The sequence below is a fragment of the Prionailurus bengalensis genome, chromosome B2 (assembly GCF_016509475.1).
Source record: "Prionailurus bengalensis isolate Pbe53 chromosome B2, Fcat_Pben_1.1_paternal_pri, whole genome shotgun sequence".
NCBI lineage: Eukaryota > Metazoa > Chordata > Mammalia > Carnivora > Felidae > Prionailurus > Prionailurus bengalensis.
Window position 1 is genome coordinate 74,769,032 of NC_057349.1, and position 13,508 is coordinate 74,782,539.

At 35.4% G+C, this 13,508-nt stretch overlaps 1 protein-coding gene across 1 annotated transcript in view; it reads right to left on the reverse strand.

Moving 5' to 3' along the window:
• Positions 1-13,508, reverse strand: part of ME1 (malic enzyme 1) — a 189,572-nt gene that overhangs the window by 146,621 nt on the left and 29,443 nt on the right. Inside the window, exon 3 of the mRNA XM_043593012.1 lies at positions 10,254-10,403. Coding sequence (XP_043448947.1) covers positions 10,254-10,403 — 150 coding nt within the window. The remainder of the gene's footprint in view (positions 1-10,253; positions 10,404-13,508) is intronic.

A 13,508-nucleotide genomic window follows, 5' to 3' on the forward strand; every position in this document is an offset into this window, starting at 1 on the left:
TAAAACAACAACAAAAAAGAAAACTGATAGAAACAAATCTCCAAATTTCAGAAGCATACCTGAGAGGCATGTAGGAAATTTTGGAAAGGGCAAATTCTAACCTGGCGATTCTCCTCAATTACTGATTTGGGCAGAGGGGGCCAGTAGGGGAGGTAGAAACATCGCCTTAAAGAAAATTCTTCCTAATAATGCCTCTACTAGCTAAACTATAACTAAGTTTAAATATATATATCCAAGACTTTGAAAGCATATACAAAAAAACAAATAGTCTGAAAAAAAAAAAAAAAAACTACAGAAAAGATTAGATCAGAAGATGTAATTACTTCAAGTAAGAAAATGTCAACATTAAACTTTTTATCCATTAAAACTGGAGAAATTTTGAAATCAAAACATTGTAGCCAGGATACAGCTGTGTAAACTGACATGTGTTTGTGTGTTTGGGTGAAGGAGTAGGAATTTTGATGAGATGTGTCATCAAATCACTGTAAATCTGTTTAAAATCCTTGCTTCAAAACATACTATTTTAAATAATTCCTAAAATTATGATTAAAGTGGTCACTAAAAAACTTTCTGAATTAGAAAGGGTTTTTTGAAATGATGTGTGAGTTAGTTGTGAGATGTTCCAAGCACCTAGGAATTATTCATTTGTAGGCTGCTCTTTTAAAAGTTCACTGAATTTTCTAGTTAAAAGTGACCTTAGAATTCAACTACTTTATAATCACACTCAATGCAAAAATCTGATTTATAATATATCACCAACAGATTATCCAAACCATGTAAGTATTTCCAATGATGGAGAGTAAGGAAGTTTATTCTAATGACAGATAGTTCAATTATTAGAAAAATCTTCCTTTACATTGAAATTAAATCTATATCCCTGTAATAAAATGTCCATCCTCTGATTTTAGCTCTACACTTGGGGGCTAGACCATGCGAGTTTATACTTTTTTTCCACGTGAAAATATTTCAAATAATTGAAGAGTTAGCTATATCCCTTTCAAGTTTCCTCTTTTAGTTTAAATATTTCTATTTTCACCAACCCTTTCTAATATGACAAGTTATAACTCTTATTGCTTTGGTTACTCGTGTCTGTTTGCCAACGACCCTGAAAAGAATGGCATCCAAACTAAATGCAATATTCTTGACATGATGTTATATAAAGAACTATTGCCTCCCATTTGAAAAAAAAACTTTATTCTTAGTAATAACAACACTGATTTATAACCCTTCTTAAAAATACATAATGATGCCCTAATTAATATGTTTTCATAAATACTGCTGGAGATAAAACTTGGCAATTTTCTTAATTCTCTGTATGCTGTGTATAAATTTAAATCAAAACACCTGGATGTACCACAGGGATTGTAGCAGAGTTATTTTTGGATCCTAAACTTACATTTCCATTCAAGTTTTCCACATTTAAAATCTCTACATGAATATGGAGACTTGATGAACTGTTACTTTACACTTTTAAGGGTCTTTTACAGTAAAAGATAAGTTTCACTGCCTTGCTGAAGAGATTTATATGTCTTTGCATACACTTAGACAATCCTTAGATCTTGATAGGAAGAATTAATGTTGAATCATGCCTACATTTTTTCCATTCTCTAAATTTTTCCTAATTATGGCAATACTTAGGAAAAAAGAAAGTCTGGAATCTTAAACCACCTCTGGGCACACACTGAATTTCCAGCACTTAAGATATAGGATTCTCTACCTCAACTCCTGTTTAGCACAAGTCACATACACATTTTCTTAAATATCGCATTTAGTCTGCTCAGAAACAAAAGTTAATTGGAATTACTAGTTCAAGAAATCATTACCTACATCTCCATAATAAATGAAAATCAATTTTGCAAATAAGTATCTCTAAAAAATCAGCTGAATTAACAGGTAAGAGATTTGAACTAGTCCAGACATTCCATCTAACTTGTTTCAAATCTTTGAAAAAAAAATTCCAATATACAGTGCTTTTTCTCATACTTTAAAGTGGAATAGATGCAAATATTAGGCCTATTTCAAGGGAAAGGAGATCAATTAACAAAAGAATATTCTGAAATAAGTATAAATCAAAATCAAAGGTTTATTATTGTAGGTAAATGGTGGAAAAGTTTATTAACATCAAACATTAAAATGATTTGTAGAAACATTAAAAAATGAGTTACTCTCTTAAACATCAACTATTTGAGGGGCGCCTGGGTGGTGCAGTCGGTTAAGCGTCCGACTTCAGCCAGGTCACGATCTCGCGGTCGGTGAGTTCGAGCCCCGCGTCAGGCTCTGGGCTGATGGCTCGGAGCCTGGAGCCTGTTTCCGATTCTGTGTCTCCCTCTCTCTCTGCCCCTCCCCCGTTCATGCTCTGTCTCTCTCTGTCCCAAAAATAAAAAAAATTAAAAAATAAAAAAAATTAAAAAAAAAACATCAACTATTTGAGTCTCTAGAGATACAGAAAATCCTAATACAGTAAAAGATAAAAATTACAAATTAAACCAGAGTTTAAAGGCAAAAATATTCCCTGATTCTCAAAAGTTGCCTACATTTTTTTAAAGATTCTGAAGTCGCTTAACTGAAGAAAGTCAAATCCAATCAAGAATAGCCCTGGTCTTGGGGCGCCTGGGTGGCGCAGTCAGTTAGGCGTCCGACTTCAGCCAGGTCACGATCTCGCGGTCCGGGAGTTCGAGCCCCGTGTCAGGCTCTGGGCTGATGGCTCCGAGCCTGGAGCCTGTTTCCAATTCTGTGTCTCCCTCTCTCTCTGCCCCTCCCCCGTTCATGCTCTGTCTCTCTCTGTCCCAAAAATAAATAAAAACGTTGAAAAAAAATTAAAAAAAAAAAAAAGAAAAAAAGAAAACCAGGTAGGGGCACCTGGGTGGCTCACTTGGCTAAGCGCCTGCCTTCATTCGGCTCAGGTCATGATCTCACATTTTGTGAATTCAAGCCCCGTGTCAGGCTCTGTGCTGACAGCACGGAGCCTAGAGCCTGCCTCAGATTCTCGGTCTCCCTCTCTCTCTGCCTCTCCCCGGCTCACACTCTGTCTCGCACTCTCTCTCTCTCTCTCTCAAAAATAAACAAGAATTTTAAAAAAATGTTTTAAAAGCAGGTAGATCTAACATGAGAAAATTAAAAAGAATATGAAAGCGTCCATTCTAAATTGTTCAATGATAGTTATTATAGTTATAATCTGCACTACAGAATAAGAACATTATTGGGTTAAAGCAGTATTAGCTCTGGGAAGGTTTGTTTTTACATTGATTCCCATCAAAACCAAGACTCTCACCCTATAAGACTACAACACTTGCTGAACTTCCGGCACATCTGCAAAAACTATGTTTCCATATGAGTAAACAATCTCCATTTCTAATCACGGTCTAATTATGGTCATGGTTTTAACTGTTTCTATATTACTAGGTATTTGTCTTCATATAAAATTGCACTTGAGGTAATAAAAGCTTAGTCCTCGTATTTTAAATAACAAACACTCCAAGTCCTTTTTGGAATTGTGAAGGAAATATATATACAAACAAACTATAAGTGTTGAAAAACTATTTTAGTATTTTGTTTTGGTTCATCTTAATATTTCCTTTCGTGCATTTCTCTAAGAATATTCTGGGGAAAAAATAAAGTAAAAAAAATAGAACATCTTATTGACTGACTCTCTGACAATTAGTCTTGTTGATAACCTTTGCCATTGTCAAAATCAAAACAGGTACCATCTATGTAGCATACATAATGTGGGAGTTAAAATACAAGGAGCTTTAACTATATTATCTACTAAGTTCCAAGTCCATACATTTAATTGCCAACTAGACTTCCCTACTTGGAAGTCCCACAGACATTTAAATTCACCATGTCCTGAAAAGAACTATCTCCCTTACAAACATATTCCATTACTCTGAAACTTGGTGAATGATACCACCATCCACTGAGTTATCAAGAAACCTGGGAGTTACGGGGCACCTGAGTGGCTCAGTTGATTAAGTATCCAACTTTGACTCAGGTCATGATCTCACAGTTCGTGAGTTTGAGCCTTGCATCGGGCTCTGTGCTGACAGCTCAGAGCCTGGAGCCTGCTTCAGATTCTGTGTTTCCTCTCTCTCTGCCCCTTCCCTGCTCATACTCTTTGTTTCTCAAAAATAAATAAACGTTAAAAAAAATCATCATCATCAAAATCATCATCATCATCATCATCCTGGGAGTTATAATAATATCAGTTGTTAACAACCACTACCTGGGGACACTACTTTGTGCCAAGAATTATGCAAGGTATATTAACTATGTTAAATCTAACACCACCCTCCAAAACTTGCAAAATAGGTATCACTCCAAAAAATCTTACAGTAAAGAATCCTGTTTAATTTCAGCCAATTCAGGTTTTCTTCAATTAATTTGAGCACTGAATGCTTTTTTCACCATAATTTCTGGCAAACCAAGCAACGGTACTAGTCAGATCAAACTTTGGAAATGCCTTTTTAAAAAACAAAACAAAACAAAAAACCATCATCAAACCTTTTTGTTAGCTCATCCTTTTTACCAAAATCGTATCAGTGATCTACTAGATAAAAATGAGGAGCTGAAAGGAAGATTATAGAAGTTTACAGTTGTATTGTCTGTATGTAAACAAAATTTTACTTCCTCATAGCCTGATTGCTCAGAGTAAGTCCAATTTCTTTCAAATCAATTCTTTATGAAAATTTACCTGTTAGAATAATATGTTTAAAGAGTAGGAGAAATAAAGAACATACCAGTATTTTATGCTTTGTTATGAGAATGAATGAATCGAGTAATATTAAGTTGCTATTTCTGGAGGTACCAAATAACATATTCAGCACTACCCAGGCACTAAGCTTAAAAGCGTGGGAAATAGAGGAATAATTTATACAATATGATCCCTTCTCTCTAGATGCTTACAATCTAGTTGGGAATAAATAAATAGTAAAAAACCAACAAGAAAGACCAAGAAGAGAAAAAAAAGCTGAGCTCACAGATCGAGCAGATTGTGATTGCCAAACATGGGGGACAGGAAGTAGGTGAAGTGGGTAAAAAGGTTGAAAAGGTACAAATTTCTAGTTATAAAATAAATAAGTCACGGGATGTAATGTACAGCATGGTGACTACAGTTAATAATACTGCATATAATAAAAATGCACATTTGAAAGCTACTAAGAGAATAGATCTTACAAGTTCTCATCAGGGGTGCCTGGGTGGCTCAGTCGGTTAAGCGGCCGACTTTGGCTCAGGTCATGATCTCGTGGTCTGTGAGTTCGAGCCCCACGTCGGCCTCTGTGCTGACAGCTCAGAGCCTGGAGCCTGTTTCAGATTCTGTGTCTCCCTCTCTCTGACCCTCCCCCATTCATGCTCTGTCTCTCTCTGTCTCAAAAATGAATAAATGTTAAAAAAAAAAAAGTTCTCATCACAAGAAAAAAAAATTTTTTATAACCATGTATGGTGATGGATTTTAACTAAAACTATTGTGGTGATCATTTCACAATACACAAATATCAAATCATTATGTTGTGCACCTGAAATTAATATAATGTTATGTCAATTATATGTCAATAAAAAATAAATTAAAAAGTAAAATAAAAACAGACCAAGAGTACTTTGATAGAACATTAGAAATATCAAAAGAAGGAACATGATTAATTGCCAAAGGCATGGTAAAATGATATGTAGCTAATAAGAGCTCAGAAGAGAAAGAGAGGATTCTTGGAAAATGCAGTGTAAAATAAAACAGGTAAAAATATTTCCAAAGAAATCCAAATCGCTTTAGCGATTCTTTATGTATACCTGCATTATCAATTTGCATTAAATTTTTCTTTTAAAAAAAAGTTTTACAGAATACAAGTAATTCAAGTAACACAGTAGGCTCAGCATTCTGCAAAAATACAAAAAGAATCATGTCTAGCTCCAAAAATCACCTCTATCTACAAATTAGCCACAATTGTATATGCTGACATAAGCATATTGCAATACCAAATACTGAAAATTCTGCAAGAATTAAAATGTTATGGGTACATGGGAACAAGATAATCCAAACAAACTCGACATTTTTAAAAATCATTATCCACAACATTTTGAAAAACCCAAAGTATCTATGCCAAAGAAAAAAGAAATTCCACAGAAGACCAATAAATGGATAATCCAGCATCATACCTTAGGAAAAAATATGTTGGCAGAATTATTCATATAAGAACTTATTTTTGGATACCTAGCCAGATTTTAATGCCATATTTAAAATGAAAAATATCTAGTCATAGAAAAGTATCATATTGAGACAGGGAAACTCTAAGGGCCCATGAAAAACTGCTTTATTCACTCTTGACTTTTTTCTCTTTTTTTCTGCTTCTACTCTTGCTGGGACCTATGCCCCACCCCCCTACACACACCTCATAGAACACATAATGTATGTCTTCCTTGCAAAGGTCAAGGATTTAATGATTTCTTTGGAGACTTTGAGCACAATAGATAACACTGAAGGAGTGACCGGGCAGGGTCATCACGAATGTTTTCCAAGACCACTGACTCAAGACCCCTGGCTGCAGGGCACAAGTGACTTATGGAGAATACCTAAATACTCTTCATTCTTGGATTACTGACAAGATCTGGGCACCAGACCACCATCCTCAATAAAAACTCCAGGCCCCAAGCAAAGACGAGGTTCACTCTTCCTTCCTTTCTCAGTCTCCCAAACACTCTGTCCATATCTACACACTCTCCATACCTTAAAAAACTCTGCTTTTACTTCCTCTTGGAAAGTTTGATTTTTATCCTGCAGGAAGCCAAGAACCCTCCTGGCTGGTCCTACGGGACCTCCCTCTGGGTCCTTGGACCCAGCCAGCCTGCATCAATATCGTTAAGATATATTAGAAAGTATGAGATCAAAGATATACCTGTTTGCAATTGTATTAAGCTCAGTACTTATACTATTATCTCTTAACTTTCACTTATTATGTTCCTAATTGCTACCCCCAATTATACAAAGTAAATATAACAAGAGGAATCCTCCTGTTCATTTTCTGAATGTCTTACAATACTTGCTGTTGCAGTAAGAAAGATTAAATAGACATTTGTCAATTTTGGCTTTAAAAAATAATCTATATGCTAAATGAGGCCTGAAAGATCCATTATTATTCAAACACAATAACAGTTTCCTGTCCAATTAAATACAATGTCTAAATATATCCCACATAACACATTTTCAAACAGGTTCCTTTCTTTACAGTCCTAAGAGAAGCCAGAAGAATGATTCCATTAAAGAACTTCAAAATCATCAAAAGTTTAGCAAGATCTACACATTAAAATTAACATGAAAGGAAACTGCCATAAAGCAACCATATATAAATATGATTATACATATATTTATTTATATAAATATATAGATCATATATAAATATCATATATAAATAGTTTTAGGAACTTTACTTTCTCTGTTAGTAAAGCATTCCTTTACCTAAATTTCAAATACTGTACGTAAGTTGGAAGAATAATAAGATGAATATCTCCACCAAGATTCAACATTTGTGAGCATTTTGTTACAAATGCTCTGCTACCTCCTGCCCCATCTCTTCCTCTTCCCCTTCCTTCAATCTATCAATTTATTTATTTCTGGCAAGCACCCTAATCAATATATTAATACTTCTAAAGAAAAACAGATAACACTAAGTCAGATAAATACTATAAATACCCTTATATAAATTCAGTTCTACTTCCCACCAAACGGGTTCAGACACATCAGGTTTTATCCCAAATTTAATTTTTTTAAATGTAGATAAAGGATGGTGGGCTGCAGCTTAATCCCCATGTCACAGAGGTGGAAACTAAGACACACAAAGGATAAATAATGTATTCAAGACTAAAACAAGTAGCAAAACCAAGTACGAAAATATAGGCAATCTACTCCAGAGCCCACTTCTAACCACTGCTCTAGGAAGCCTCCAATCCAACAGGAAACCCTCATGACTTTCTTGATCTATGCAGAATAATTCCATCACCCCTGACTGTAATGCTGGCCTAATCTGGACACCATCCTCTCTCACTGGGTTTACAATAGCCTGCTACCCAGGCCATCTGGTTCTTCTATCTATTCGACTACTAGTAAAAGCTAATGTTCTTTAGCCTCCAAGAAACTACAGGTTCTGTGCTCTCTCATTTATGTTATACCAGTGACTTCACCTACCACTCTCCTCTCTCTCACATCACCAGCGCACTGGCCTCTATGCTACTCCTTGTCCCCAGGCATGTTCCCACTTAGGGCCTGGCACATGTTTCCTTTTATATCTACATGACTGCCCCCCTCACTACTATGGTATCATTTTCCAATGAGGCCCTACACTGTCCACTTTATTTAAAGGTGCAACTACCCCCCCCACTGAGCGATGGACGCTCCAAATGCCCTTTTCCTGCCCTAGTTTGTCTAATATTTATTACCTTCCAACATCCTAGACAGTTCACTTATTTTTTATCTCCCTATCTTTTCTGCTCTTAGACTTATAGGTGTACCAATGTATGCTCAGCCCTTAGAAAATCATCTAATGTATACTAAATGCACAAAAAGTAATTGTTGCTATTGGGACTTCTATGTCAACTTCAACCCAAATCCTTTGAGTTATGCTCCTCTACATCTCTTATACTTAGCATTTCTCAGTATATCCCGAACAGTTACAATTTCAAAAAATATGCTTAAATTACATTTTAAAACAGCCGAGTGTTACACACTTATGCTTTTATGAAGACTATTTTTAGAAACACACTTTATAGACATGGAGAGATGTTCATGTCACTGAGAGAAGACAGATAAGGAAGAGCTTATATAGTATGATCTTTGTGTAAGGAAAACAGTATATATTTTGTGAATTTAAAGGTTTTCTGGTATAATGACATTAGGTATTTCCAAAGCATTTCTCCCTTCTGCATATTTGTATTTTCTCATTTTTTCAATAATGAAGATATATTGTTTGTATGATTAAAAAATAAATATACTTCTATACCCCCCAAAATTATTCTTCACAATACAATTACCAGCTAAATTCTAACTCTTGCTCTATTAATAAAATATGTATCCACTGTTAATACAGCTGTTTTATAAATGCAATATAGATATATGCTATTAATGTAACTTAACAGACCATCTACAGATATTTATCTAATTATTTTCTTTATACAAGGGATGATGGGGTCAATTCTTTTCTTTATACAAAGAATAACATGACACAAGTGTGTTAAATATTACCAATATTATCTATGGGAAATCCACATATTCAATCTAAGTTTCAGATATTACCTTTGGAACGCTCCTTTCAATGGCAGTTCTTTTTTTTTTTTTTTTTTAATTTTTTTTTTAACGTTTTTTATTTATTTTTGAGACAGAGAGAGACAGAGCATGAACGGGGGAGGGGCAGAGAGAGAGGGGGACACAGAATCGGAAGCAGGCTCCAGGCTCTGAGCCATCAGCCCAGAGCCTGACACGGGGCTCGAACTCACGGACCGCGAGATCGTGACCTGAGCTGAAGTCGGACGCTTAACCAACTGAGCCACCCAGGCGCCCCATTGGCAGTTCTTTTAATAAGCTTTTTTACTCGTGGTATAAACTTACAAACATTTTTTATCTTTAAATTCAGAACTATAAGTTCTGAAGCATAAATATATTCAACTTGAGCTTTTGAATTTGCTGCTGTTAAAAGTATTATTTATTATTTATTTCAAATGCATCCTGCTTCAAAGTATTTAAAGTAATATAATTAATAAAATAAAGCTCTGGATTTAGAAAAATTATATTCTATATTTTACACAACTTTAAAGGTGACTAATATTTCACTTAAGGAAAATCAACAAAAGAGCTACTTTATTTTTTTTAAAGAGCTACTTTAATGCTAACTCTTAATTTAGAAAATGTATTCATTTTCAGAAAAATTTGGAATCCTTGTTTTAACTTCTAATATGTATAGAAAATAGTGTTAATTAACATTTCAAAGTCAAGCTTAATTATGGTCAATTACTTTCTTCCCAAATAAAAAACAAGTTCATTTATTGTCTATAAAAGGAAACCTAAATTGGCTTATAATGCTTTCCCATGATCTTAAATCTAGAAAAATAATACTATATTTTTTAATGTTTACACATATTTATATCTGAAGTTCTTTTAAATGAAATTTGATTTCAATTTTTCCAAAATTAACTTCCATTCAATAATTTCTTAATTATTATAAAAACTTTACAAAAAAATAAAGACTCAAGTGTTTTTAAAATGAAAGTTTACATACCTTGGCTTCCGAAATGCTAAACTATATTGCTGGCAAGCCAGACCCACAGTGGGGGTATAGACAATAGGCATGAATTTCTCAATGTCAGACATTAGCACTCTGTAAAAGAGTTTTTCATTTCTATCTTGAAGATCCATTAAGAGAAGATACCTGTGGAAATTGGACATAATGAGATCTATATTCCAACAAATCATGAAATAGCTGCTTAGATTTTTAACCATTTTTCAACAAAGTATTAAGTACTTTTTAGGTCATAAAGAAAACATCTGATCAAAAAGGACTTTAGAAATATTCTTAAACACCTCAAAGAATGAAGAACCATGAACCTGAGTGAGGTTTATTCAAACATTAAAATCATTGCTGAAACAGCAGGTTTATTTAATACCTGGAAAGATTTTATCCCTATTTTAAAATGAAAATGCCACTATAGATAGAATTTAAATATTAAGTAAATAGACTTCATCTTTTAACTGGTAGTACTGAATAACCAAGGGAAATGAAAAGTAGACAATAAGGAATAAGGAGTGACTCTAAAAATTACTAAGGTAGGCAAGTTCAAGAGACTTTTCTTATCATTTTATGAAATGTCCTTTTTCTTTCTAGAGGTATTTCTAACCCAGAGTTACCTTTCTAAACACCAACCTTATTATGTTACCTGTAACCTTCGAGAATTCATAGAATAACACCCAAACCGCTGAGTACAACTTAAAATAGTCTTGCAAAATTGCACTTAACAGTCTTACCATACTTTTTAGGTTCATTTTCATTCACCAGAAGACTTGAAAATGCACAAAATTTGGAGCCAGAGATACAAGGATTCTAATGTTTGGCAAACAGATGGGTTACACCAACCCCTGTAACATTTGAAGATGATGACTTTCGGACAAGCTAAAACTGATTTAGTTATGTGGAAATCATCACTGCTGAATCAGTGATCAATTCTCAGACTTCATTTTATTTTACCCGTCAAAATATTTGACACAGGTGTCTTTCCTTAGAGCTCAATATACTCTTTTTACTTGACTTCTGGGCCATCATACTGTTCTTGGTTTTCTTCCTGTCTTACTGGTTATTCCTTTCCTGTTTCGTTGCTGCTTCCTCCTCTTCTCTGAAAGCTAACACTCATCTCTGATATATTAGGAAATTAAGTTGGCTTTACCCTTAATATATTCCCAAAATCTACACACCTTCATTGCTACCATCCTGGGTCTAATCTCTTGTATTAATAATTATTATTATTGTAATAGTCTCCTAAATATTCTTCCAGTCTACATTCTATTCACAACGTTGCAGACAATCTTCTTGAAAAATAGATCAGGTCTTGTTGATCTACTTAAAACCTTGAATGGCTCCCCATTTCACTCAGAATAACACCAAAGTCCTGTAGTGGCCTTCAAAGCCATTCAGAAACTGTCCTCCATTACCTTGCTAACTTCCCCTCCCAATCTACCATATTCCCCAAGCTCATTCTGATCCAGACATAAGTCTCCCTGCTGATCCTGGAACATACCAGGTGAAGAACACTGTTTCCCAGATTTCCTCATGGCTAATCACCTCACTGCCTTTGATTATTCACTCATAAGTCATCTTCTCAATGAAGTCTATCCTGATCAATATGACAATATAATAATGCAAACTAACCATACCATCCCTCAATATTCTCAGCCCCTCTTATCCTATTTTTTTCCATTAGCACCTGTCAATTTCTAGCATACTAATTTATTATTTTACTATTTAGTATTTAATAATTTTTAAAAATAATTTACCTAAGTTCTATGAGGGCAGAGATCATTGTCTATAATCCTAATGTCTGAAAGAGCACCTGACACTGAGCCGATGTTCAATAAATACTTGAGGAACAGTCTATGGTAAAAACATGAACGTGACTAGCTCTTACACGGTAGAGGTAAATGGCCCAGGAAAAGAATGTAAAGTAAAAACATTTGAGTCTGAAGGAAAGACTAACAGAACAAATGAAAGAGATTGTAAAGGAGTTCAAGAAACAGCAAACATACACATTAGGCAAATGGATCAGCTTCCTTCCTCAGCTGCCCCTGGGAAGCTCATGGACTCATGAAAAGTAGCCATGGCAGCGATAGAGGTTATCCATGGGCTCAGCAACATGAACTTCCACTCACCAGACCAATCTAACTACAGACACTGCTGAGTACCCCATGCGCCAGTAGAAGAGACCAATGCTGGGCACCTGATATGGCACCGTTCCAAGGGATGACCAGCAAGCTACATGGCAACAAGCTGATTACACTGGACTGCTTCCATCATGGAGGGGTGGTGCTTTATTTTTTTTTTTTTTTTAACTGGAATAGGCACTTACTATGGATACAAATTTGCCTTCTCTGCACAGAATACCTCTGGCTAACCTACAATCCACAGATTTATAGAATGCTTTAAATACCACTATGGTATTCCACACAATATTTCTTTTAATCAAGGAACTTACTTCAAATCAGAGCAAATGAAATGTGGCAATGGGCCCATGTTCTTGGAATTCACTAGTCTTACCATGTTTCCCACCATCCTGAAGCAGCTGGCTTGACAGAATGGTAGAATGGCCTTCTGGTGACTCAGTTACAGTATGAGGTAGGTGGCAACACCTTGCAAAGCTGGGGCAAGGTTCTCCAGAATGCTAGCTATACTCTGAATCAGTGTCCAATATATGGTGCTATTTCTCCTATAGCCAGGATTCACAGGTCAACGAACCAAAGGATGGAAATAAAAGTGGCACCACTATGACCCCCCCCCCCCATTCCGGTGACTAACAAAATTTCTGCTTCCTGTCCCTGTGAACTTATGCTCTGCCGGCCTAGAAGTCTTAGTTCCAAAGGGAGGAATGTTTCTACCAGGAGACAATGATTTCACTGAACTGGAAGTTAAAACCACTGCTAGCCACTCTGGGCACCATATGCCTCTGAATCAACAAGCAAAGAAAAGAATTACTTTTCTTTTGGGGTGGGTTGGGATGGGGTGATTGATCCTGACTACCAAAGGGAAATTGGACTGCTACTTCATTATTATTATTATTAATCTCTTCAACCCCACGGCAGAAAGGAATCCTGCCAAAGACTGCCTTTGGATTCGAACTGCAACTCTCCCCTTGGTTTCCAGCCTGCCAGTCAGCCTACGGATTTAGGACTTACCTCGGCTCCATAATCATGTGAGCCAATTCCTTAAAATCAATCAATCAATCAATCAATCAATCAATCTATATAGAACCAGCAGGTTATGTATGTTGTA